At 38.3% G+C, this 27,142-nt stretch overlaps 4 protein-coding genes across 4 annotated transcripts; 2 read left to right on the top strand and 2 right to left on the bottom strand.

Moving 5' to 3' along the window:
- Positions 1–882: 882 nt before the first annotated feature.
- Positions 883–1,945, bottom strand: LOC126379009 (uncharacterized). Its single transcript, XM_050027587.1, has 2 exons — positions 1,754–1,945; positions 883–1,663 (listed from the first exon to the last, which is right to left on the bottom strand). Exons 1-2 carry the CDS (start codon positions 1,755–1,757, stop codon positions 1,233–1,235), a joined length of 435 nt encoding a protein of 144 aa, XP_049883544.1. The 5' UTR covers positions 1,758–1,945; the 3' UTR covers positions 883–1,232.
- Positions 1,946–2,277: 332 nt separating this feature from the next.
- LOC126378987 (uncharacterized) lies at positions 2,278–4,649 on the bottom strand. The gene is made up of 5 exons (XM_050027562.1): positions 4,450–4,649; positions 4,188–4,281; positions 3,384–3,557; positions 2,953–3,065; positions 2,278–2,337 (listed from the first exon to the last, which is right to left on the bottom strand). Exons 1-5 carry the CDS (start codon positions 4,594–4,596, stop codon positions 2,278–2,280), a joined length of 588 nt encoding a protein of 195 aa, XP_049883519.1. The 5' UTR covers positions 4,597–4,649.
- Positions 4,650–5,855: 1,206 nt separating this feature from the next.
- LOC126379018 (probable small nuclear ribonucleoprotein Sm D1) lies at positions 5,856–6,411 on the top strand. Its single transcript, XM_050027600.1, has one exon. The coding sequence runs from the start codon at positions 5,959–5,961 to the stop codon at positions 6,334–6,336; it is 378 nt and encodes a 125-aa protein (XP_049883557.1). The 5' UTR covers positions 5,856–5,958; the 3' UTR covers positions 6,337–6,411.
- Positions 6,412–8,775: 2,364 nt separating this feature from the next.
- LOC126378843 (transferrin) lies at positions 8,776–26,658 on the top strand. The gene is made up of 10 exons (XM_050027284.1): positions 8,776–9,109; positions 16,403–16,508; positions 17,622–17,749; positions 18,388–18,539; positions 19,459–19,603; positions 19,745–19,899; positions 20,786–20,907; positions 21,517–21,729; positions 25,086–25,283; positions 25,704–26,658. Exons 1-10 carry the CDS (start codon positions 9,022–9,024, stop codon positions 26,560–26,562), a joined length of 2,166 nt encoding a protein of 721 aa, XP_049883241.1. The 5' UTR covers positions 8,776–9,021; the 3' UTR covers positions 26,563–26,658.
- The last annotated feature ends 484 nt before the right edge of the window (positions 26,659–27,142 follow it).

Raw genomic sequence — 27,142 nt, 5'->3', positions numbered from 1 at the left:
GGTAACTGGCTGAAATGAATCGGTAAAAAATATAGCTTCAGACGGAATAAAACACGCATTATAAAATAATTCCATAGAGTAACACGTGCGATACATTTTAGTGTATTTGCTTCTTAATAAAAATACTTGCCTGCCATTGTCTACCGTCCGGTAACCGCCATAATTTGTTCAGGTCATCCGCACTAGATGGCGCTTGTGGTTATGGAGGATTTTACAGAACTTTATTTTCCAAATTATAAATTACTAGCTAATTTTTTCAAGAGTTGCAGCACTTTATAGATTATAAATGAAATGCTTTTTGCCCTTTTTTTTCCACTACAATAATCAGTCTATCTAGGTATATCTACTCAGCCTGTATCCACGCCCTGCTGGGTACAAGCCTCCTCTCTTATGCCAGCCTTTCCGGTCCTATACAAGTCTCATCCACAACCAGTAATCAGTATAATAATAAAACGGAACGACAAATTGACGTGATCTTTTAAGTGGAGATAGTTGATGGATGGAGAGTGACATAGGCTACTTTCGTCTCTGAAATCTGCCTGCTACCCCTTCAAAGCGAGGGTGAAATTTTATATGGGGCTTTTCGAATTTTCAGGGTAGGAAGCTAAAAATTTGGTTCATTAGGGAAGGGGGACCGTTTTACCCCGAATTTGATATTTGCGCATATATTGTGAGGACTGGAAATCTGTTATTCAAGCCCTAAATCCCAACAGGGATAAAAGAATTACACAAAGAAGAAGATATTATAAGCTGTAATATTATCTGTGGAAAGGCAAAATTACTCCAACATTTATAGGGTATTCGACTGGATCAAAGATAAATTATAAAATGCTAATCTAGAAATAGAAGCCAGTCTAAGATGATCAAAAATCAAACCATCAGTTATTTTCGAATTTTATTTATGAATAAAGTAACAATGAGTATGTAAGACCGCTTTTATTGATGACGTCATAGGACAGTATTTCCAAAGAAAACTTTGCTTTTGACGTTTCGTAAAAAGTATCTGATTTGACTAGGTTGTCAAGTAGCTTATAGCAGTGCATGTTTATGATATGTATCACTAATATTTGCTAGACATGGCACAAAAATGTAATTAACATAATGGGTAGAATGTTATGTAATTTTTTTACAAAAAGCATAAAATGGTGTTTTCGCAAAGTGGCTTTTTGGTGCTTACATTATTTTGCCTACACACTGACGGTATATTGAGCACTTAAGGCATACAATGTTCGTTATAATTCAATAACTACATCATCCTTAGTTTCTTTTGCCAATTTTGCTTTTGCATTAGCTAACATACTCTCAGCAGTAACTGGATGGTGCACTTTCCTCCCAACATTGTCCTGTTTCAACTGCAATACAATCTCTTTGTTATCTTTAACTTTCTTCTTAAGTTTGTCCACCAAATTCTTTTTTTCGACAATTTCCGATGCGAAACCGTCAATATCTTTGCACATTTCTTCGACGTCGACATTGGGCAAGGGATTTTTGGACTTAAAGCGATAGTTGGATATTGTTTCAAGCTGTAGATTCAACATTTTGTTTTCCATTAAAGACGATTTTTGGTTGTAATCGATGCACATTTTCCCGAAACGTTTTCTCGATTCAACGACGATATTCATTAAATTCTCGCATTGCTCTTCCTTTGTTAGATCTTCTGTGTCTGAAATCACGTAATGAATAAGCATAATATTGTTCCAAACACGGAAAATATTGCAAAATAAAAACAGCTTGGATTAAAATGTTTACATACCCATTTTTTGAGATAATTTTGTAATAAACTTCTACCAAAACTTGTTTCAATATGCGTGAGTAACCACTGAAGAAATTACAACCAAGGAAAACGCTGATTATTATAAAATATTCGAATTATTGAATAAAAAGTCGCCACTAACATTCAAATAAACAAAATAACTGACAAGTCTGTCCGACTGCGACTGACATGTTTTTGATTAGAGGTCTTTTAAAAGTCACGTTTCAGTTAAATTCGGTATCGGTTTAATTTTTCTCTTTTTTTAATTAACAATAGTTAATTATATTAATAAAAAAAATGCAATTGACTGTTTTAATTATATGAAATTCAACATTTATTATAATATTAACCCGCTTTTACCGTTAAAAACCAATGAAAGTGGAACTATAAAATACTTAATTGGTCTTGTGTTGCTACTAAGAAAAAATACTGACAATTAGTAGATTTTGTATTTAATCAAATTTGAATCAAAATAAATAAACTATGGTAAATAAATTGAATTACATATTTAAATATTTTTTTAACTACGGAGTCACTATGTGGACAGAGTTCTTTATCATCTTCATAAACTCCTGGACACTAACCTGTAACAATAAAATATCACCTGACCGTTCATTTTACTTTGGTCACTACAGTACCCAGGACAATTATTGTCCGTTGCTACTTGCTATATTTTGTCCATGAAGTGAAAAGTCTCAATCTATCCATTCTACTAAAATCCGCTAAAAATATGGGTAATGCCGTTTCATATCCTTTTTCACGACTAATTGATCAATCATACTGTACACCGCAGTACCCATGGTGAACATGAAATATAATACCAGTTCCGTGGCATCCTCGACGAAGGGACGGTAACTGCTCGGATACGCAATTCATCAACAGTTTTGTTTTTTTTTTTTTTGACGTGTCTTATCATTGATTTGCCGCAGATAGCATTAACTACTTGGACTGACAAAGTGAATCAATAGTCTCCGCGCGTCTCGCTGTAGCGAGCGGTTACTTTTCCCAGCAACAAGTGCTTATAGCATAGTAAAATAATATATGATACTAATGTAATGCCGGTTACAACGTACACGAAAGAAGAAGATAGTCATGTTAAAAGGTTAAGTAAGACTATTTTTTGCTGATATGTACGCAGCAGCATTTTCCACCACATTCACAGGTTTACAAACAAAAAAATATTGAAAGTTATAACTTACAAAGCCGTCCATATCTTTATCGGCATCATCCATCATTTCTTCTATTTCCTCATCCGTCAAATGAGTTTCGAGGATCTCAGTTACGCGTTTTAAGTTCTCAAAACTTATCAGCCCTGAAATTTTAATTTTCCATCAAATTCCGCGCGGCATTTGAACGATATTGGCTCATTTGTGGCGTCACACACGCTATGCACAGCATGCTACAGACACTAGTTATGCTACGAAATAACCAAATTCATATTTGTTATCCAAATCAGCAGACGGAGCAGTCTAGTGGAGTATTGTGTTGTTAATTGTAAAATATATTTTTTTATGTAGCAATTAGTTCTTTAATATGTGCTCATTTAATAAAAACCTCACCAGAAAGAAACCGTCTTGATGCGAGTAAAGTGATGTAGATAAGCAGTTAATTTGTAAGGACTAGTACGTACCCTGGTCATCATCATCAAAGAGTCTAAAGCTCTTCATGATGTCTGGATCAGTGTCCTTGGCCATCACTTTGCGCATGATTGCCGTTTGAAAGTTCTCGAAGCTAAGTTTGCCTGTCGAGCCCTTGTCGACAGCATTAATCATGTGTTGAAGCTCTTCTTTGGTGGGTTCGTATCCTGGAATCAAAAAATCAGAGATAATTAGTTGCTTGCTTATACATTAGATATTTTTATTTACATCTTAGGACTTTATATCAACAGTAGCTGCAAGTTACCTTCTGATTACTTGTGCCTCTAGTCTAACTAGTATTAGTTGGGCAATAGGGTCGTGAGCATGTTTGGTAATTTATGTATGTGTGTGTATTTAGTATAACTCCCGAATAATCCTAATGTCTCGAACTGTAATCAGTTCTCGAATTAAAATAATCCAATTTATAATAATACTAAAAAGGCATCATATCGATTTTATTTCAAGTCTCAAGTGAGTAATCTAAACCACGATACCCGATGTGTACTTTTTTGTGTATTTGTTTATAAGTAGACACGATCACGTTAAGCCGTTGGTCCCGGCTGCATTAGCAGTCGTTAATAACCATCAATCCGCACTGGGCCCGCGTGATGGTTTAAGGCCCGATCTCCCTATCCATCCATAGGGAAGGCCCGTGCCCCAGCAGTGGGGACGTTAATGGGCTGATGATGATGATGATGATGAGACACGATCATACCTTACAGATTTTAGACGCAACAATATTTGCCGAGTTTGTGACCTAAGTTATTGGAATGTTAAAATTGAAATCTTCTATTTACCAAGAGCTTTGATGGCCACACGGAAGTCTTCAGCCTTGATTTTGCCTTCACCAGTGTGGTCTAGAAGATTAAAAGCCGCAAGCATGTCGCTTTTCTAGAAAAAAAGAACACTACCTTCGTAAATAGGTATAGGAAAAAGTATTTATAATAATTTTTACTAGCCTGGATTGTCCTACTGCTGGGCATAAGGGGAATACTAACATAACATATGACAACATAACAAATATTTATCAGCAAATGACAAGATTTAATCAAATTTGACCTGCTGATCTGTCAATATAAGTCTAGCTTGGACTTCGTTGACTTCAGGCATAGAATCATAGTCCTCTTCTTCCTTTTTTGCTACTTCTGCTGATACAGTCAGGTCCACCGTCCCTTCTAAATCTATTTCCATATTAGTGTGTTCCATTATTTATAAATTATCAATCCAAATTGTATCGTTAATCAATCTGTTGAGGACAGATCTACGTGGTTACGGCGGTTATTGATTAAACATAAATGTTGTTTTTTTTAGTAACTCGAAAAATTGTGTTGCCCAAAGTTGCTAAACGTTGTACCGGGTGAGAGCGTTCAGCGCTCCCCATTTGTCCGGCCAAATAGTTAATGCCATCTGCGGCAAATCTACATTAAGTAAAAAATAAATGTTGCCCAAGAATTCTTAATTCATAACGAGGGACTTTCTAGGCTACGTTCCCCCGAAAATAATATAGATGGCGCTCTCGAGTTTTAATAATTTGTCGAATTTAGTATAAAATCCTACGTATTATTTACCTGTATATTTGTTAATTTGTTTGATAAAGTTTGTTATAAACGGCGATATAACTCATCACCTATCACGTTGGTATTACTGGAAGCTTGGTGAGGTGTATGTAGTTAAGTTATCTTGCGATGGATGTACCTTTGACTATCCCAATTGGTATATAGTCGTAAGCTTATGTTAAGCTGTTGAATTGTGTTGAAGAAAGACTCAAAACATTCATGTATTTTAGACACATGTACGATAAATATCAACATACAAAATAACCTTTTTATACGGTTAGGGTTAACCGTTTGTAAGCGGTAACCTTTAATTCCTGTTAACATATTCAATTATGTTAACAGTGTTTGTATTAACCGTTTGATAAATAAAATCGGAATGATTCGGTGTATACCTGTACTGTTAACACGTATTTATTTGGGTTAATAACCGATACACTTCTGTTATTAACCCTAACAGGAGGAAAACTGCATTTACCTGCTCGGGAGTCCACATAAGTCTCGCACATATTGTTATTTCCTTTTCTTCTTTTTCCTCTTCTACTTCAAGCGAAATATCACCTAGATCCTCAGCTAGATTTGCCATTTCAACAGTTAATGTTCTATAATTTAAAATAAAGAATAAAAATAAAATTGGCAAAAGCTAAAGGCTACAGGTATTGCTTCAAGTATTCTTTACAATATTGTCAAATTAGACAGGAGTAAAGACAGAATAATACAAGGTTGTAGCAGCCAGTCATATAAGTAGTCAAAAACTAAAAATCCGCTCTCTCAGATCAAACTCTACCCACCCCATTTCGGATCACGGGCGTTATTTCACGTTTTTAAAACGAAAGTTATGAATTGGTTATGAATCTACTGATTATATTTTTATAAAAATATTTAGTAGAATTATTATCCTACATAAATTGGCAACCCTGACAAAACCGCCATATTTTTTTGTTGCATTTTGAGGTTATCTTAAAACCGACGCCGCTATTGTTTTTACTAAAAGTAATAAAATAATATAGTCAAAATGAAACTCGTACGGTTTCTAATGAAGCTTAGCCACGAAACTGTGACAATCGAATTGAAAAACGGTAGTGTTGTGCACGGTACGATCACAGGCGTCGATGTCGCTATGAACACACATTTAAAGGCTGTAAAAGTTACATTGAAGAACCGTGAAGAGATGCAATTGGAGACTTTGAGCATACGCGGGAATAACATAAGGTATTTCCTACTACCGGACAGTCTGCCTTTGGAAACTCTATTAATCGACGACGCGCCGAAAGGCCGTGGCAAACGCGAAGGATTCCCGAGAGGCGGGACCCGAGGCGGACGCGGAAGAGGTCGCGGAGGCCGTGGAGGCCCGCGCGGAGGCCGCGGCGGCAGAGGCAGGGGCCGCCGATAAACACCAGTGTTCTCTAGCTCATAAGTTTCTATTCCCACATAAGTTTGTGATTATATTTGTGTAAGTCATAAGTAATTTGTGTTTCATTTATCGTTTACACCAAAAAAAAGTACCTAGATGTAGTACAAATTTATCCTGACTCAATAGTGAAATTATTATGTTTAAAACATTAACTGTCTTGTGGTAAATAAACAAATTATACCAAATTCTTTTTACAATTTGAAATAGTCATGTTTTTGTAATGTCTTTTAGCCGTGAAAACACTTCCACCAACCCGCTGTGGAGCACCGTGGTGGAGTATGCTCCTTACACCCTCAGATTGATTGACGGGAGGCCTGTGGAATATTTTATAAGTAGGCTGTTTATGTTATATATTTTGCATCAATGTTAGACTAGATTATAATACTGTTTTACTGAAATAAATTATTCTATTATTCAGTAATTAAAAGACCGTTAGTAGACACTTTTGTTATGGTCCTAAAACACAACCACGCTGCTCCACTGCGGGTTGGTAGAGATATTTGAGCTTAGTAGCCTGGGACCAACAGCTTAACATGCATTCTGAAGCACTGAATCACCTCTTTATACAAAACATGAATGTATATTATAATGAACTGCTAAAATTTTGTGATCCCTAAACTACATGAGTGAGTGAACTAGTGGCTCTGCCTGCTCCCGTAGGGATCAGAAGCGAGGGATTACGTATGTATGTACTCTTAAAGTCGTATACCTACAAACACAGATAATAATTATAATGATACATATTGGAACTTTGTTCTCGAATTGCATACCAAGGTTTTGGCATCAAATCTACTTCATTTGCAGTATAAAGTTAACATTTTGACTGGGGACTGTCACCTAATGTTGTGAATAAATGTTTGTTAAGATGGACAATCCGCCCTGCACCAGTACGAGCTTGGATGGTGGAATACCCACCATAAAATTAGGTTAGTTTCTAACTAGTCAAATCAGTTACTTTTTACTAAACGTCAAAACACGAAATTACTATGGAATTTGTATGAAAAAGCAACCTGTGACGTCATAGAAAAACAACAAATTGCGAAAATATTATTACATTTTTCTTTATTAAAATTCATAAATAAGTTAAATAGAAAAAAGAAAACGTTTTTGGTCACCTTTAGATCTGTCTTTATTTAGTAATCAATATTTTCATAATTTAACTTTGACTTAGGAAAGTACCCAAAGTAAAGCGCCTGCAAATATTATCATAGCAGTTTAGTACATAATGCTATTAACTTATCATCAGGCGTTTATAAGTACTTGTTTCTCGACTTCCTCAAACTTCCTCCGAATAGTAGGGTTCAATTTCCGTTAATTGTATCGGTAAATAATTGTTTAGTAAACGAACAACCATCTTCAACACCGACTATCGGTTTTTGTGCGATGAAACGGATGTATTTTTATAACGTAAAAAAGTAATATATTTAATTTATTTACTTTTTGTTGAAATGTAATTGTAAAAGTAGTAGTATTTTATGTTTTTATGTATTAGGAACCGTGTTACTCCAGTTGGAACGCTTGACTTTCACTGTGAGGTAGCAGGTTCAATCCAGCCCAAACTAATGATTATCGAAATTCTTTTCGAATTCACGTTTGGATCCGAAATTATGACGTAATCAGCGGTCAAGGAAAACACCGTGAGGAAACCCACATTCCCGAGAAATGCGTTTCGGAGGTATGTGACCTAACCTAACCTGTATTGGGCTGGTTTTCCCTTCGCGGGATGGAAGGTCAGACAGGGAGTCGCTTCTGTAAAAAACAGACCTGTTAAATCTTCAGCTTTAGGTAAGTGGACTTTATGAAAACGGGATATTGCCAGGGAGATGATGGTACGTGGTAGAATTTGGGTATGACGGTTTTTCTTTTCTTCCAATCCGTACATGGTGCAGCAAGTAACAGCCTGGTTCCTCCGTGCTTCGGAGTGCACGTAAAATCGCCGGTTTCGCCTGTTGACTCATGTCAGTAGACGGTAAGGAAAGTCCTGAGGCTTAAAATATCTGATTGGCTTGGCTCCTAGCTCAAACGCCTTCATCAATTTGCAATAAAGTAGCGTGGTGAACATACTCCTAGCTATGTGTACTTATTTATTAGTCTTAAATCATTTTTCGTTTTTTGTATACATATTTCAATGTAATCAAACTTCTGAGAATTATTTTTTCTTTACAGGAAATAATTCACTATTCGTTTGGTCACGCTTAGCTTGGCAGAATAAAAATTTTGACCAAAACTTCATACATAACGACCTCACATTAAAAAAATACTCATCAAATGTTACTTAATATTATAAGCCGTGCAAATAAAAAGACCTTTAATGTGAATAGGTTCATGTATAATTTGTTGACTTTTTAAACCGGTTGCTTATTGGTATACCAGTTTAAGTATTAACTTATGACTAATTTACCTTGAACATCAGTTCGCGCCAGTTTTTTCCTCATACAACACGCTTTTGAGATGTCTGTAGTGTGTCCGGCCTAAAGTTTGCATCAAAAGAACCCAATTTAAAAAAATAAATTAAATTAAAAAGCGCGCGAATTGTTCAAGTAGGTACTTAACAAGGCGCAATAATGCTTTCAAATTCTTTCAATTAATTTTAAATTAAATACATTTAAACATCTCAACTAAAGTGCTATCTATCTAGTTTTTGTAACAAAACAAAAAATCAAAATGTCAAATTGGCTGGTATTGGCTGTTTTGTTTTATTGTGCAAATGTTGTTATTCTGCAAGGCACCGGTTCTGGAGCAGATGGAAACTGTAAGTTGATTTATAAAATACTTGTTTGTTTCTTTTTATTTCTTTTTAATGAATATGCAATATCTAATAAAAAATAAAAGGTAGGACCTCATGTAAACTAAATTACTAATGACTAACTTAATATTCCGTAAAGTACTTAGGCCTAATCAGGTACCTAATTAATTTAATGCGTTGACTTAATTTCTCTGCAGTTTAGAAATACTTTACACACGACTGGGAGCGGATAAAAAACAAAGAATCCCGTAATATCCGACAGAGGGATTAATTAATAATTTAGGGTGCCAATAACAAAAATCAAAAATAATATAAGAAGTCCTGTTCGGTGTCCGATATTATCATGCATAATAATATAAGTACCTATCTGCTTATTTTTCTTTTAAACTCGATGTTTTCAAACAACGGCCGAAGCCTTTTTCAAGTTCATTAAAATTCCCATAACACGCTATCCGTGCCGGTAAATCCGTACAGAAAAAAAATTGACATCTTATTGCACTTATTTTGTTTTTCACAAATGGAACCTTAAAAGACTTTATTTTATAAAAAGAATTATGTATCGTTTATTTTTTAATGCAAAAAAGATTTTAAGTAAGCAGGTTGGTACAAAAATATATCTATATCACGAATCACGAAAAAACAAAGAAAATGTTAAACATTATGCCATGATCTACAAAATATAAAAGACAAATACGTTTATGTGCTGGATGTGGCATTGATTTCTTATGTAAAAAAAGTTAATAAAGAGCTAGTAACACAGGTACTCTCGGTTGTGCCAAGTACCTAGTGGGATATGGATGGGTAAAAAGGCTGTTTACTTTTTAAATCGTGGTCTGAATGATTTTACACGTGCCATATTAAAATAAAAAAACCTGTAGGTAAATATCCGATTTAGATAATTCATTTATTTATATTACGTCCTAATAACCATTTAATGGTGCAATTTATGTGTCATAAGACGGAAAAGGTATTTATTCACTCTGCCAACATGTTTTAAAAGCAAAAAACTTATGAACTGTAAACGACAGGACGCGTAGAAAAAAGTATCTTTTATTAAATACCTACATTGATTAGTGGGGTTAAAAAGGCCTCATCGAAGCAATTCATATAAACAAGCAATATTGTTATTTGACATTTGTTTGCATTGCGCACTTACATTTATATGCGCAAATATCAAATTGCAATAATTGCTTTTTAGATGAATTATTATTGCTTCGATGTGGGCTTCTTAAACCCACTAGGTGCCGAATTGTTTTTAAGAATTATGTTTAGTCTTCGTTTTGCAATGAGGCGGATAAGTCACATATATGTAAGTATACTATAAGCTCACGCCTATATCCCAATGGGGTAGTCACACGTACATCTCTAGATGACCCAAGTACGTGGCCAACGTGATAGATGGCCCAACTGGGCACCCTCAAGCCTGTTCTCTTCAATTTTGTACCGGGTGAGAGCCCTCAGCGCTCGCCATTTTTCCGGCCAAGTATTTAATGCTTGGCAAATCAACAATAAGTCACGTCAAACAAAAAAAAAAACTATATGGCGAGCTGTAAGCCGCCGCAAAACTGCACATAAGAGAAATTAATAACTCATTTCGCAAGTCCGGTACCGCGACACCCCGCTTGAGAAGCAAGCAGTAACACATTGACATGCAAAGTCACTTCTAGTAGCTATATTATATTTAAATATCTATCTCTGCGGTCGCGTGAATATAAACAAAAAACTAAGAAGCCCTGTCCGGTTGACCGACCTTGAGTCACACTGAGCCAACCAATATCAAATCAACCATGTATTTTACCTACACAGGTATTTTGCAAGTTCATGTCTAAACAAAACAGCCTCTGTGGTCTAGTAGTTAGTTAGGCTCATGATCTGGAGGTCCGGGTTCGATTCCCGATGGGGACTTTGTCGAAGTCACTTTGTGAGACTGTCCTTTGTTTGGTAAGGACTTTGCGGGCTTGAATCATCTGATTGTCCGAAAAAGTAAGATGAATCCGTGTTTTGGAGGGCATTTTAAGCTGTTGGTCCTGGCTATTAGCCATAAAAACATCTCTACCAACCCAATAAAAGTGTTTATCCCTGGTTTAGTTAAGACTTTACAGGCTGATTACCTGATTGTCCGAAAGTAAGATGATCCGTGCTTCGGAAGACACGTTAAGCTGGTCCCGGTTACTACTTACTAATGTAAGTACGTAGTCGTTACTTGAGTCACGTCAGGGGCCTTTGGCGGCTCAATAATACTTAATCCTGACATCATGAGGTTGGTCATCCACCTCACAACCCTCACGATAAGAAGAAGATTAACAGACGGAATAAAGTCGTGAATCTGTGTCACGACTTTATTACTTTTAATTTGAAACTGGCATATTATTTCGTTTGTTTTTATTTTTGATTTCTTCGTTTTCGAACGGGAACGTTTTCCCGCCTTTTTGAAAGGCGGTGGCGGGAATTTTGTTCGGTTGCGCGGCAATCTGCTATGAAGAGTTGGAGAGTTGACATTGTTTATGAAAAGATAATATTTTTCAAGAGAATTGCTGAATTGTTTGATTACGACGAGGGGGGTTAAAATGGCATTAAAAAATTAAAAGTAAGCAATATTGCAATTTGACATTTGCGCATATAAAAGTAAGTGCGCAATGCAAACAAATGTCAGATAGCAATATTGCTTCCTTAGATGAATTGCTTCGATGTGGCCATTTTAACCCCTGAGCACCTCTCCACCAGAGAGCAGTAGTACCTAATTTTACTTTTATTGTTATCACATACGTCAGATACGTCAGAGGCGCTCTAGAGGGGGTGAGGTAAATGTAGCTCGGCGGTGCGGGGCGTTACCTTTCCATATGTAGTCATCATCATCAGCCCATTAACGTCCCCACTGCTGGGGTACGGGCCTTCTCTATGGATGGATAGGGAGATCGGGCCTTAAACCATCACGCGGGCCCAGTGCGGATTGATGGTTATTAACGACTGCTAATGCAGCCGGGACCAACGGTTTAAGCATCGGCGTGGGTTGAAAATCAGTGTTGCCCTCTGGGTAAATTTTCACTGAACCCTGGCCTTTTTTGGTGAACTGCGGCACCCATATACCTTTATGTTTTCCAACTACTTAAATAGTAATGTTAATGTGTGTATATTTTAATGTTGTAAATGTATATGTGTGTCGTAGATTTTACCTAAATAAACTTTTTTTTATTATTATTATTTTTTTTAGGCACGGAGGAGCTTGAGATGAAAACTTTTTTTTTGCGGTCACCCATCCTATGACCGGCCATTGCGAAAGTTGCTTTACTTCAACAATCGCAGACCGAGCGCGTTTACCGCTGCGCCACCGAGCTCCTCAGTAATGCTTATTTGTGTTTTCTTTTTATGTTATGATTTTTTTTTGAAAGTAATATTTAATTGTAAGTATTATTAAGGCTAGTTTTTAATAAAAAAATAATAATAATTGGTTCCCCAAGATTCAGGCACTGCCTAGTTTGGGAACCCCTGCACAATTCCTGTAATTTACCTATTTAGAATATAAGCACATTTTTAGTTTTAAATAAACAAAGTATTCTTCTTATTTTGTACAATAAAGTTATTATTATTTTATTAATATTTGTATGTCGTTTCCATATCTCGGGCCTATGGAATCCCGGACTTTTGGAAGGCGTGCGTGGGGTCGAAGCCAACACGTAGAGGTCCCTTAAGACAGTTTAATCTAAAACCAACCGGCGATTATCCCTGTATACACTATGGGACTGCACCCAAAGACAATCCCCGGTTCGTGTAGGACTATTGTAGATTATACTATTCTTTGTCTCGGGAATCCCTGAAGACGTCTAAGTACTCCAACCGGTTAGCAATACGTCGAAAAGTTATCGTATAAGTAAATATAGTCTTCCGTTGTATTCTAGGTGAATAACTCTTGCCCAATGTATCGTGGATTTTCCAGCCACTTATTTTCCTTATACTTACAGTATGCCATCATCCGTATAATGACAAAGTCAATATCGTCGTCATGCAGTGAAAACGTAGCCGCCATTTTGATGAAAAACTAATTCGGATATGATTTTTTGTTAACAAAACCTAGCGATAGGTTTAAACTTCCGAATACATCCCACTTAGGGACGGTACTGAAAAGGAAGCATGCAATATACGATCCCGACGACCCGATTACTCTAGCTATAGAGGCAGCCAATCAGCTGGCGACACCAAATACTTCAGGACCCCGATACCGACCCCGCCGGCGTGGTCGGCGACTTCCCTCAATCAGCGCTTATCGCTATCGACCCACTAGGGTCGATTAATTCTTTCAAATATTTTTCCTCTCAGACGACGCCCTGAGCCGAGGTTCACGCCCAACTGGGCACCCTCAGGCCTGTTGTCTTAAAACGTTGTACCGGGTGAGAGCCTTCAGCGCTCCCCATTTGTCCGGCCAAGTAGTTAATGCCACCTGCGGTAAATCTACAATAAGTCACGTCCAAAAAAAAGGTTTAAACTAAGTACTTCAGTAGTAATTCAGGTCCAAAATTGTGGTCAATTTTTACCCGGATTGATATTAATTGAAAGAAATCGAGGGTTTGTTTCTCTACTGAAACGCATTAAACGCATTAAAGCAGCGTGGTGGAGTATGCTCCCAGCAGTGGGACGTTTATAGACTATTTATGTTATGTTTATGTAAATATGTACTATTTTTACATAGTAGGTACCTATATTATTTTTCTCTATGCCGACAAGTAGGTGCATAATAAGGTAATTATTATAAATTGCAATAATTTTGTATAATTTTCAATATCCTGTTGATTTTCCTCCCTAATGTAGGTAAGTAATGAAGGTTTTTTTTTATTGTATTATTATAAACAATTGCAAAGTACATTATCATGTTTAGTACAGTACATCACAAACTTAAAAAGTTTTTCCGTATCGTAGGTAGGTTTATTATTTTCAGACCGGTATCTAGGTATTTATTTTATGATTGATTGTAAGTTATGTGTTAGGTACTCCGTGTTTTATATTATATATTTGTTATTTTGTTTTATATTTGTTACTGTGGTGTCACTTTATAATACTTAAACGTTTCTTTCTTTCTATTTATCGAATTGTGTTAGCGATTTGGCGCGTAGGTAAATAATAACATTAAGTATGTTAGTATTTATAACAAGTATAACTTTTAAATATTCTTAAACTTAGCATTACTTATAAATAATTAAAACTAAACTACTAAAATAAAAAAAAAGAAACAAAAGTACATAACTACAGGCTCAATTAAAATGCTCTCTTTTGCCACCTCTCGATTATTAAATATACTATAATTTTAAACGTAGACACGCCAAAGACGCTCGTTTTCTGCTGGTTTAAAATACGCCGTGTGCTATGGGCCTTAGTTTAAAATAAGACCCAGAGCATACCCCGGACGCTTCATACAAAACACCTCGTTTTACACAGACACCACACATTGACGTTATCGTACACGCGCATCTGTGTGTGTGACGTCTGACCATACGATTCAACTCTAAACTGTGTTCGAGGGGGGGGGGGGGGGGAGGATATTCTATGCTCTGGGCATAGAATAAGGAATAATAGAACTGCAACTCTCCGCTCCCCACCAGCGTCTGAGCTAGGTTTACCTCACCCAAACGTCACACACACAGCACGTGTACGATAACGTCTTTTTTTTTTGACGTGACTTGTTGTAGATTTGCCGCAGGTGGCATTAACTACTTGGCCGGACAAATGGGGAGCGCTGAAGGCTCTCACCCGGTACAACGTTTAAGACAACAGGCCTGAGGGTGCCCAGTTGGGCGCGAACCTCGGCTCAGGGCGTCGTCTGAGAGGAAGAATATTGAAAGGATTAATCGACCCTAGTGGGTCGATAGCGATAAGCACTGAATGAGGGGTCGGTATCGGGGTTCTGAAGTGTTTGGTGTCGCGAGCTGATTGGCCGCCTCTATGGCTAGAGTAATCGGGTCGTCGGGATCGTATATTACGTCCTTCGGACGCCGATCATCATCATCAATACGATAACGTCATTGTGTAGTGTTTTGTATGAAGTGGGCTGTGTCCAGAGTGAGATAAATCTATGGGGGTGAGATGAATTTAGCTCTAGCTAGTATGTATGGTCTGAATTGATACGAATTATTGCGAGGCCGAGGAGCTCGGTGGCGCAGCGGTTAACGCGCTCGCTCTGCGATTGTTGAAGTAAAGCAACTTTCGCAAAGGCCGGTCATTGGATGGGTGACCACAAAAAAAAAACGTTTTCATCTCGAGACACCTCCGTGTTTCGGAAGGCACGTTAAGCTGTTGGTCCCGGCTGCATTAGCAGTCGTTAATAACCATCATTCCGCACTGGGCCCGCGTGATGGTTTAAGGCCCGATCTCCCTATCCATCCATAGGGAAGGCCCGTGCCCCAGCAGTGGGGACGTTAATGGGCTGATGATGATGATTGCGAGGCGAGAGAGTTGCCGTTCCATACGTAGTATATTCTTTATTGTATTGAATCAGGTTTACCAACCCATCACCCACATGCACCATGTTGCAATATAAACACTGTCGCTTTTAGGTTGTTTTCTTATGATTATTGCAGTCATTAATTTAAAATATAGGACTTAAGGTTAATTTTAATTCCCATTGTTTTAAAAGTCAGTCTGTAGGTAGCCAATATGATTAGTTGCACCTACACACAATTGGAATAGAGTGATCTTGAACTCATTTGGAAGATTAATTTGACTTTTAAGCTCACTACACATAGAATTAGCACCGGGAGCGTTTTAAAGATGTGTGTCGTAGGCGAATAATACAGTGTTAGTGACATCGTAACGAAAACTTTGAGGGATGATTCAGGCCATGATACTGAGTTGATATCAAGTGGAATTTTCCGTCGCAAAAGTATAGAATTGAAAATAATTAAAAAACACAAAAACTTTCATGAATTTTCCACGTGATATCAACTCAGAATCATGGTCGGAACCATCCCCCTCAGTATTCGTTACGTTGTCACTAACACCCATACCTACTTGTATGGGTATCTGCATGTAAGTGTACGGGGTGTACGGTCACGAGCATTAATATATATACACTTTGGTACCATGTCACATTAACTTTTTTGACAAATTGAACTGTAAGTCTCACTAAATGTCAAATATGTTAGTGCGACAGAGTCCTAAAGTGTGTACATTATATTGCTCATGACTGTAAGTGACATCGTAACGAATACTGAGAGGGTGATTCAGCAATATTACCCTAATAATAATATAATATACATACCTATGTTATATTATTATGTATTTTTTTTTAATTATTAATTATTTTGTTCACAGTACGTCTATGCATAGTAGAAGGGCGCGGTTACAAGCGTGGTGCCAAATACTGTCCTATTCTTGATGAGGAAAAGTCGGGAATCGAATGTGTCTTTGGCACTGACAGGTAAATTAACATACTTATATAATTAAGTTTAACTTAACAGCCTCCGTGGTCTAGTGGTTAGAGCGTTAGGCTCACGATCTGGAGGTCCGGGTTCGATTCCCGATGGGGACATGGTCGAAATCACTTTGTGAGACTGTCCTTTGTTTGGTAAGGACTTTTCAGGCTTGAATCACCTGATTGTCCGAAAAAGTAAGATGATTCCGTGCTTCGGAGGGCACGTTAAGCCGTTGGTCCCGGCTATTAGCCGTAAAAACACCTCCACCAATCCGCATTGGAGCAGCGTGGTGGAGTATGCTCCATACCCCCTCCGGTTGATTGAGGGGAGGCCTGTGCCCAGCAGTGGGACGTATATAGGCTATTGATGATGATGATGATATAATTAAGTAATATAAACAGTGCAAGCAATACCGTAGTAGACCGTAACCCTTTAAATGTAAAAATGTTTTAATGTATTTGATGTGTACTTTATAAATAAATAAAATATATACTTCCCGATGGGGACATTGTCGAAATCACTTTTTGAGACTGTCCTTTGTTTGGTAAGGACTTTTCAGACTTGAATCACCTGATTGTCCGATAAAAAGTAAGATGATTCCGTGCTTCGGAGGGCACGTAAAGCCGTTGGTCCCGGCTATTAGCCGTAAAAAAAACACCTCCACCAACCCGCATCGGAGCAGCGTGGTGGAGTATGCTCCATACCCCCTCCGCTTGATTGAGGGGAGGCCTGTGCCCAGCAGTGGGACGTATATAGGCTGTTTATTTATGTTATGTAAAATAAATACTTAAGTAAATGAACTCAACCGGAGGGAGTATTGGGCAAACTCCACCGCGCTATAACAAACATGTTATAAAAAAAAAAAAAACATTTATTTGCAGACAAAAAAGTCCATAGATGGTTAGTACAAAAGAAAATCTTACACACTATGTTAGATATAATGCTAATATAAGTACCACTGGTTTAACATAGACATAAGCTCATGGCTAAAGCTAAAGTAAGACCGAGGGGGTGAGGTAAACCTAGCTCAGCCGCTGGTGGGGGGCAGAGAGTTGCCGATCTATACGTAGTATTATTCCTTATTCTATGATTGTGTTACATAAATCCGTTACTTTTAGACTGGACTGCCTCCGCCGCATCCACAAAGGGACAGCTGACTTCGGTGTCTTCCAACCTGAAGACCTGAAAGCCGCCCAGTGGGCGAAAGTCGAGGTCTTGGTCACCAATGAGATCAAACTTAAGGACAGTAAGTGGCAAATAAAATATCTATAGACTAACACAGAGCATGAGGCATGCCCTTCCCTCATTCAGCGCTTGCTATCGACCCTCTAGGGTCGATTAATTCTTTCAAATATTCTTCCTCTCAGGCGACGCCCTGAGCCGAGGTTCGCGCCAAACTGGGCACCCTCAGGCCTGTCGTTTTAAATTTTGTACCGGGTGACAGCCCTCAGCGCTTCCCTTTTTTTCCGGGCAAATGGTTAATGCTATTTGCGGTAAATCTGCAATAAGTCACGCAGCACCAAATATACAGGGTGTTAGTGAGATCGTAACGAAAACTTAGAGGGATGATTCAGACAATGATTCTGAGTTGATATCAAGTAGAATTTTCCGTCGCAAAAGTATGGAAAACACCTAAATTTTCATGAATTTTCCGACAGGAAATTCCACGTGATATCAACTCAGAATCATGGTTTGAATCATCCCCCTCAGTATTCGTTACGATGTCAGAACACTCTGTATACCTAACATCTCTAAAGTTCCCCCATCACACATCACGTTTGATATGTCATGTGATATAATAAATAACATACCTATTTACTAATGCCACCTGCGGCAAACCTACAATAAGTTACGTCAATAAAAAAATATTTACTTTCCCGCCAGGACCCTTCGCTCGTTCAGTAGTGGCTGCTGTGAACAGGCGGATCCTGCCGGAAGGCCGAACGTCTGCTTCGGCGGTGCTCCGTAACCGGACGCTGTGTCGCAGCGCCGCCGATAAAGACGACCTCAGACATCTTCCCGAGGTCCTTGCACGGGTAAGTGAACAAGTGAAGCCTGGATATCTATTGAATATGCACCCTATAATCGGTCTATTGTGGGCAACACTTGGTCTTTGTATGCTCGACTCCAGTGAGTAAAGTCCTCAAGTCGAGGACGTACCAAAATAATGAAAGAGAAATACCAAAATGTGCAGTTGAGGCCGAGTCGAGTGGAGGAAGTTTCGAGTAATAATACTAAAATAACTCCAAAACTAAAAAAAATATTAAAAATCCCGCCGCGAAAAGAACCGCCTTTTTTGAGGTTTTTTTGCCTGGTTTGGTTGCAGAGCCGTTTAAGCCAAAAAAAGCAGAGTCAAAAAAACAGTGACGTGATATTTGCGTGAGCGAGTCGATCGATTTCGTTCCTTCTAACAGTATTTACGCGTACAAATAAAATAAACGCATGGAGTACACACAGAACACTCAAATTCATGTAAATTCAGTAAACATGGTTTGCAATGTAAAAATATAAAGACACTGATGGTGCATCGACCTCATAGTAACTCGAGTCGTAACAGGCGTGAAATCTGTATGCTTTGTATTCCTTTACGTGTCTTGAAATAGTGTTTATTTATAAGAAAGATATATACCCACATAGGTTTAAACGAGTACATTAATAGTACTTTTAATGCTAAACTCATTTTGGTTAGTTAATATTTTTTATATAATATAAGAAGGCTCCTTTATCTCCAATTCTCCTGGGGATCCACATTTGTTGACACTGCGCACTTATGTTTTATATCGTCGATTTAGATTGAAATTCATTGCAATAAATCACGGTTTTCTTGAGAAAATACAAAATTACATCAGAATGTGATTTTTAAAAACTGTGCTTATGTGGTTTTTCACTATATATAAGGCAAATGCGCAAATGTCAATGTTGAATTGCTTCAATGTGGCCTTTTTAACCCCCCAGTACTTGGAGTCATTGGTGACAGTGGGATCGTGCTCAACGAACCTGACCCTCACGGAGAACCGCATCAAGGTCAATGCGGACTTCTTCGGCGACTCCTGCGTGGCTGGGCCCTGGCTACCAGACCGGGAAAGAGATGCTGAGCTGAGTAAGTCGATGTCTTTTAATTTCGTCTAACACATAACATAAGCTCATGATTATATTCCGATTAGGGTATCGCAAGATGAACTAAGACCGCACACCCCACCGAGCTGTATAAACAGAACTTAATTCTACTTTTTTTTTACAGAACGCAGTTATCCATCGCTTTGCGCCGCGTGCGCATCACACAGGTGTTCTGAAAAAGACTTTTACTGGGGCACCAGCGGCGCCCTCGCTTGTATGTCCGACGGGGTTGGTGACGTCACCTGGGCGGAACTTGATGACGTCGTAGCTTATTTTAATGTAAGTTTTTTTTATTATACGTATATTATAGTTTTTTTTATTAGTACGGCCAGTGCCCTAATAAGACTCGAAAATTATGTTAGTGAACAGGGGTTTGCAGCGGGGCGCAGGACCGATCGTCGTGGAGATCCTTGGGGGAGGTCTATGCCCAGCAGTGGGCGTCGTACGGCTGATGATGATGATGAACAGGGGTTTTAAGGCACATGAAGTAATTCACCTTAAAAGCAATATTGCAATTTGACATTTGCGTATATAAAGTGCGCAATGTCATCAAATATGTCAAATATCAATATTGTTTTTTTTATATGAATTGCTTGAATGTGGCCTTTTAACCCTCCTGTAGTGCCTGTGTGCTTGGGCAGCGCAGGACCGATCGTCGTGGAGATCCTTGGGGGAGGCCTATGCCCAGCAGTGGGCGTCGTACGGCTGATGATGATGATGAACAGGGGTTTTAAGGCACATGAAGTAATTCACCTTAAAAGCAATATTGCAATTTGACATTTGCGTATATAAAGTGCGCAATGTCATCAAATATGTCAAATATCAATATTGTTTTTTTTATATGAATTGCTTGAATGTGGCCTTTTAACCCTCCTGTAGTGCCTGTGTGCTTGGGCAGCGCAGGACCGATCGTCGTGGAGATCCTTGGGGGAGGCCTATGCCCAGCAGTGGGCGTCATACGGCTGATGATGATGATGAGTGCCTGTTCAGAAAATACTTTTTTATTTTTATATGAGACTACTTAGTTTAGAAAAGCACTCTTTGCTAGCCGAAGCTGAATCACATGCATGAATTACTCAAAAGTAAAAGCTTCTCAGATACCTGATCTCTCCGGTAGGATTCTATCAGATAAAGAAAAAAATACATATTATATTGTAAATTGCAGAAGGACACAGACAACGCGAACCAGTTTGCTCTCCTCTGCCGCGACGGCAGTTGGCAGCCGCTTAATTCTAAAACGCCGTGCGTGTGGCTCCATCGGCCCTGGGACATCGTTGTCTCCAAGATGTAAGTTTTTGCACCACCTATCTGAAATGGAGTAATGTGGCAAGCACAAAAAAAAAACAATCTATGATTGATACTGACGCTAAAATTTTGAAAACGAACCTTTTAAGTTGCTTGAGTTTCCTCGAGTCATTTTTCACCTACGCTAGTGGAACAGTGTGTTGGAATATACTCCGTCCCGTCTTCGATCGATGAAGGGTGGTCTATGCCCAGCAGTGAGACGTTACATAGGCTAAATTATTATGTTAATTTCTTTATTAAATTCTCTTATAGAATAGAATATAAATTGTTTATTATAAATACACACACGGGTGAGACACAAGAGACCACGGAAGTAGTTTGGTTAGGACATTTCAAGCTGATCACCTGATTGTCCAGAAGTAAGATGATCCGTGCTTGGAAGGCACGTTAAGCCGTTGGTCCCGGTTACTACTTACTGATGTAAGTACGTAGTCGTTACTTGAGTCATGTCAGGGGCCTTTGGCAGCTCAATAATAACCCTGACACCAGGGATGATGAGGTTGGTCATCCACCTCACAACCCACACGATAGAAGAAGACTACTTTTTTCTTTCTTTTCTCTCTTCCATTCTAATAAATAGTGCTTATCCAGGAAAGCATCAGCAGCGGTGAGCAAGCTGATGTCATCGATGACTAATAGTTCAGTGACGGTGGATAGCCACTGGCACGGAGCGCTGGCCGCTCTGCTGGAGATCCGACAGGCATTACCACCGCCCCTGCAGCCCCCGCAGCCTCCGACTAACTACTTATCCACCGCTGAAGGATTCACTGAAGCATTCAATCAATACGGATGCAATCCGCCGAGGTAATTCAAAAAATGAATCGATAAGATGCTGATTCATCATCTCCCTAACATTATTCCGTTTTTCACAGGGTCCGCTTACCTAACCTGAAGATTTGACAGGTCCGGTTTTTTACAGAAGCAATTGCGATAAGATGCTGATTGTCGCTGAATATATTTTTTAACTCTATTGATTAATAGAGCTTTATTGTTGACATGAGCGATGCTCGATCGATGTCTACCATTTGTACATGCATTATAAACTCACGTATACTTCCCACCGCGGTAAGCAGAGACTATGGAATTCCATTTGTGACTTCGGATAACTCCCTAAGCAACATGTTGTCCTTTTAAATAAATATGAGCTCTTGTCATAAATATTATTGTTAAGTAGGTTATACTTGCGACATTAGTCAAAGGTTAGGATTCACGCTAATATTAAAGTGACATAGTATTAAAATGACATTTCAGTTTTTACCGACTTCAAAAAAGGAGGAGGTTCTCAATTCGACCGTATATTTTTTTTTTTTTTTTTTTTTTTTTTTTTTTTATGTTTGTTCGGGCATATCTTCGTCGTATATGAACCGATTTTGATAATTCTTTTTTTGTTTGAAAGGAGATATACCCAAGGGGGTCCCATGTCAAGGAAGTCAGGATCTGATGATGGAAGACCAGAGAAATCGAGAGGAAATTTCAAAAATCGTAGGAGCGACTAGTGCGTTTGTAAAGTCATATTGATCGGATCGATCTTAAGGCTTCGGGAAAACTTCCCGACCTTCGAAAACTGGTCAGCATCAGGGAGACACCCTATGGCCTGGCAAAACTATACAACCTGGAGCAATTTTTCTTTCACGAAACGTATTTAAATCTTGATCAAATCCAATCGCAGGTGCAAAAAAAACAAAATGGCGGAAAAAAAGATGGCCGCCATACAAAATTTTGTCGATTTTGGAAGAAGCCCCTTTGGGTAAAAATAATGTATGGGGCGCTTACTCAAAACGTCATGTAGAGTACGGAAATACTTTCTGGTCACCAAAAACTGCTCCGCATCAGAGAGATACTCTACGGCCTGGCAAAACTATCGCACGTGAACCAATATTTCTTTCAGAGCACTTATTTAAATCTTGGTCAAATTCCATAGCGCGTGAAAAAAAAACGAAATGGCGGAAAAACAAGATGGCCGCCATACACAATTTTGTTTTTTCAGAAAATGTCTCGGGGTATAAAATATATATCGGGGTTGTGATCGGTTCGTCATGTTAAGTATGGAAATACTTCCCGATTTTCGAAAACTGCTCCGCATCAGGGTGACACCCTACGGCCTGGCGAAACTATCGCACCTGAACCAATTTTTCTTTCACGAAACCTATTTAAATCTTGGTCGAATTTAATGGCCGGTGAAAAAAATACAAAATGGCGAAAAAACAAGATGGCCGCCATACAAAATTTTGTTTTTCCAGAAAATGTCTTGGGGTAAAAATTATGTATAGGGGTGTGATCGGAACGTCATCTTTGAAAACTGCTCCCAATCAGGGAGACATCCTACGGCCTGGCAAACCTATTGCACCTGGATTTTGTTTGTTTCCACGACACCCATTTAAATCTTGGTCAAATTCTGTCGCCGGTGAAAAAAAACAAAATGGCGGAAAAACAAGATGGCCGCCATACGAAGAGGGACAGTTTCGAATAAACAGGACACGGAAACCACGCGAAATCTACTGTATCTATATGTGTGCGTGAGTGTGTATGATAGCAGCTTCCACTGACAACCACATGTGTGTATGTGTGTGTGTGTGTGTGTGCGTGTGTGTGTGTGTGTGTGTGTAAACATGTTCATCAATAATAATTGTGATCACTACTAATCATATATTATTACATATCAATATAAATCAGAAAATCTGTCTGTCTGCATCCTTGCTCGGTCTAACCATCACTTAAAATCGTAAAATAAAATAAAATTTTTAACAAAAAAAAACCGACTTCAAACGCAAAACTAAAAAGCAATAAATAAATTTACTTCGCACAAAGTAATTAGCACGTATTTTCAATTAGTTAATTAATTTTATAAATCTGAAGTCGGTGCCAAGTAAATGCTACAACAACCCTACTACAATATCAAATTACTATGTACACACAATATTGTTTAATACCTATATCAAAGCAATTACAAAACAATGTCAAACAAAAAATTACAAAACAATCAGTATTGAAAAATATATGAATCGGTACTTCGTTGTAGCATTTCCTTGGCACCGACTTCAGATTTATAAAATTAATTAACTAATTGAAAATACGTGCTAATTACTTTGTGCGAAGTAAATTTATTTATTGCTTTTTAGTTTTGCGTTTGAAGTCGGTTTTTTTTTGTTAAAAATTTTTATTTCTTACATCCTGTGGTTTAAAACAGGAAATTGATGGGATTCATGGAATTTCATCAGTAAGTCGACAGTGGGATTTACCTTGTGATTATTATGAGGGTGACGCCACGACATATGACAGAAAGTATTCAGTTAGTTGTCGCAGTTTCCCTCCCCGTTTTCTGATTATACTCGGCAAAACAGCACGAAAATAGCACAAAAAGACGTCATCAATAGGGAAAACTTAATTGTTATTCCAGATTATCCCTATTATTGCTAATTAGCTTAAAATAAGTATGTAAATTCAGTACGTAGTCAGGCTGTTTCCCTATAAAACAGCACGACATTCTTATAAAAGTAAGGGGGAACATTTTCTCCAGTTAAAACACATAATATACCGGGTTCTTACAGCGTTATTATCAGGGATATGAGACTCCCGATATTCCTGATATTTTTTGATATTGTCCTGTTGGAATGGAATTGTCGGAGCTTACCTAAAAAGGTCTGCTAGATTGCCTTAAGACAAAACTTTAAGCCTTGAGTATTAAATAGAATATAAAGTAAAGTGCTGTTGGATACACAGACAGCACACCCCGGATACTCAAAACAAAAATCTCATCTTTATCGTGTGCCGTAAGTGCGAGTGAGATACATACCGCACGCTCTCCCTCTTACTCCTTAACAGTTTTCGGTCTTTTAAAACTAAACTAAGACCCAAAGGAGGTGAGCTCGGCGCCCGATACATACAAATAGGTGCGGGGCAGAGAGTTACCGGTCTCTTGCAGCCTCTGTAGCTTGCTTCCATGACAAGCGGAGAGTTTTTAATTCCCGGTCAACCGAGCGTCGCCAGGTCTCTTTGGTTCGATCCCTTTGCGTTCCCAACTGTTGCGTAACCCGTCTGTGCGTTGTATCATTTTTTATTCTATGCCTGCAATTCCTATTGGGGAACCTGCAGCCACCTTTGATTTGATCGTGCACAATGCGTAACATTTGCAACATAGTTAATTTAACGTTTGTCAACAGACACGTGACTCTCTGCACCACATCGCTGTTGGAAAACAACAAATGCGAGTGGCTCGCTGAAGCTGGGGCTGTTTACGGCGTGTCTCCACCATTGCAGTGCGCTAAAAGGGACAGCGTCGAAGAATGTATGACGGCGGTGAAGAATAAGGAATGCGACTGCGTAGTCGCGGATAGCAATTGGCTGGTTAAGGCTGAAAGGTTAGTGGGATTTTTGGCATTATTATTTATTTATTTATTTATTTACCAAAACTTAAAACTATCATATTATATTTATTACTAGTCAAACCCGGGCCTAGGATCCCTTATAAAGTCCTTTATCTGTTGATTGGTAGTTAGGACCAGCCCTTTCCAGCAGTGTGACTTAGGTACATTACTCTCTAACTCTCTAAAGAGTAAAATAAAGTAAAACCCTCATGAAGTGAGATGTACCTAATTATAAGTTTTTGAAACTTTGGCATCCACAACTTTATACTTCCCTATATACCTCAGTTATTAAGGGGAGGACTGTGAATCTGATCAATTTGATGGAAGTATGATTGTTTATTAGTTCTTTTTAGTCCTATATAATTTCGTAACGGTGGCAGAACACTTTTGAACAACTTTCTTTTTCTGTTGCAGGAACTACTCTCTCACACCCATTCTTCATGAAGCCAATCCAATCATAGATAGAATGACCATCATTTCCGCGTACGTACGCCGTGATGCTGGTATCAACAAAATGGCGGATTTGCGCGGGAAACGAGCTGCTTTTCCGCTTCTCGACGGCATCGCCTGGCATTCCGTTTTGCGTTATCTGACAAATAAGTCGTGCAATGACATTGCATTCAATTTTTTTAGCGAAGTATGTGCTCTTGGTCTCGAGAAACTTGATTTGAAAGGTGCATTAAGTAAAAAATACACAGAAAATTGCGGAATGAGACAAGACGATGATGTGAATGGAGAAATACAAGCTTTGAGAGCGTTAGTACAAGGCAAAACTGATGTAGTTTTTATAAATAAGACGACTTATAACTTGTATGTCAATAGATATATTCAAAAGGACTGGTCGAAGAATTTGATAGAGATAGTACCAATTTGCCCTGAAGAGAATCCAAAATATTGCTTCATAAGTTGGTCGAATATTGGCCACGTATTCACGTCAAACAACTTGACTTCACTAAGGAGACATGAAGTGATTAATGTTTTGACAAAACTTGACCAATATTTTGGTGATTACCCTCACAAGTCAATGTTTTCTATGTACGGCCCTTACAATCATAAGTTCGATGTTCTTTTCCACAACAACACGAAACTTTTAGAAACAAATCATATGTTTAAAAAGCACCCGTACAACAATATACCGCTAAACTTTGAACAAAGTTTAAATGCATCGGAATGTTACATTTCGAAATTCACAACAGGTTTTGGTGTCAAAATGGCACCGTCTGTATTATTATTAATTCTGTCTCTAGTCTCTAGTATAATTATGAATAAATGAATATATATTCATTTGTGATAGAAAATGCCAATTTAAAGTACTAAGTTTTATTTTTGTACTTTTATATTAAAATATACTTAATTTACTTAATATTTACCTTCTTGTTTTTATTATTATCTCCCTAGCGCTTATTCAGGACTTAATTTACCTAACCCTAAGTTACTAAACGAACTAAATAAAAAGCAATCTGAACCAACAGCTTTATAAGCGTCCCAAAGCATGGCAACATGTTACTTTGCGGAAAATTAGGTGATTCAACCTGCCATGTTTTTAACCAAACATAGGGTAGTCCATAAGGTGACTTTTGACAATGTCTTCATCGGGTATGAAGGACTTTCTAGGCTACGTTCCGCAAAAACAATATACCTAGATGGCTGTAAAGGTTTTTCTTTGTTTAAGCTTCTAATTTAATTGATAACAGACATAATATCATCATAATATGTATGTATGACGCCCGCTCCGGTTCGTACCTTGTGCAACGGTTGTCCATCGCTATCCAGCGTGGAAACGCGGCTAGTTTGATGGGCACCTTTGCGCCGGGAATGACACGAGGTGGATTATTTGAACATGACGCACGTGC

Source organism: Pectinophora gossypiella, chromosome 27 (assembly GCF_024362695.1).
Source record: "Pectinophora gossypiella chromosome 27, ilPecGoss1.1, whole genome shotgun sequence".
NCBI lineage: Eukaryota > Metazoa > Arthropoda > Insecta > Lepidoptera > Gelechiidae > Pectinophora > Pectinophora gossypiella.
This window is presented reverse-complemented; position numbering and strand designations above follow the sequence as displayed.

Coding starts and splice junctions, on each gene's coding strand:
- LOC126379018 (XM_050027600.1), top strand. CDS start 5,959: ATGAAACTCGTACGGTTTCTAATGAAGCTTAGCCACGAAACTGTGACA.
- LOC126378987 (XM_050027562.1), bottom strand. CDS start 4,596: ATGGAACACACTAATATGGAAATAGATTTAGAAGGGACGGTGGACCTG. Junction 4,282..4,449: donor TTATATTGACAGATCAGCAG/GTCAAATTTGAT, acceptor CTTTTTTTCTAG/AAAAGCGACATGCTTGCGGC. Junction 2,338..2,952: donor ATAAAGATATGGACGGCTTT/GTAAGTTATAAC, acceptor TTATTGTTACAG/GTTAGTGTCCAGGAGTTTAT.
- LOC126378843 (XM_050027284.1), top strand. CDS start 9,022: ATGTCAAATTGGCTGGTATTGGCTGTTTTGTTTTATTGTGCAAATGTT. Junction 17,750..18,387: donor TGAGATCAAACTTAAGGACA/GTAAGTGGCAAA, acceptor CTTTCCCGCCAG/GACCCTTCGCTCGTTCAGTA. Junction 20,908..21,516: donor GACATCGTTGTCTCCAAGAT/GTAAGTTTTTGC, acceptor GTGCTTATCCAG/GAAAGCATCAGCAGCGGTGA.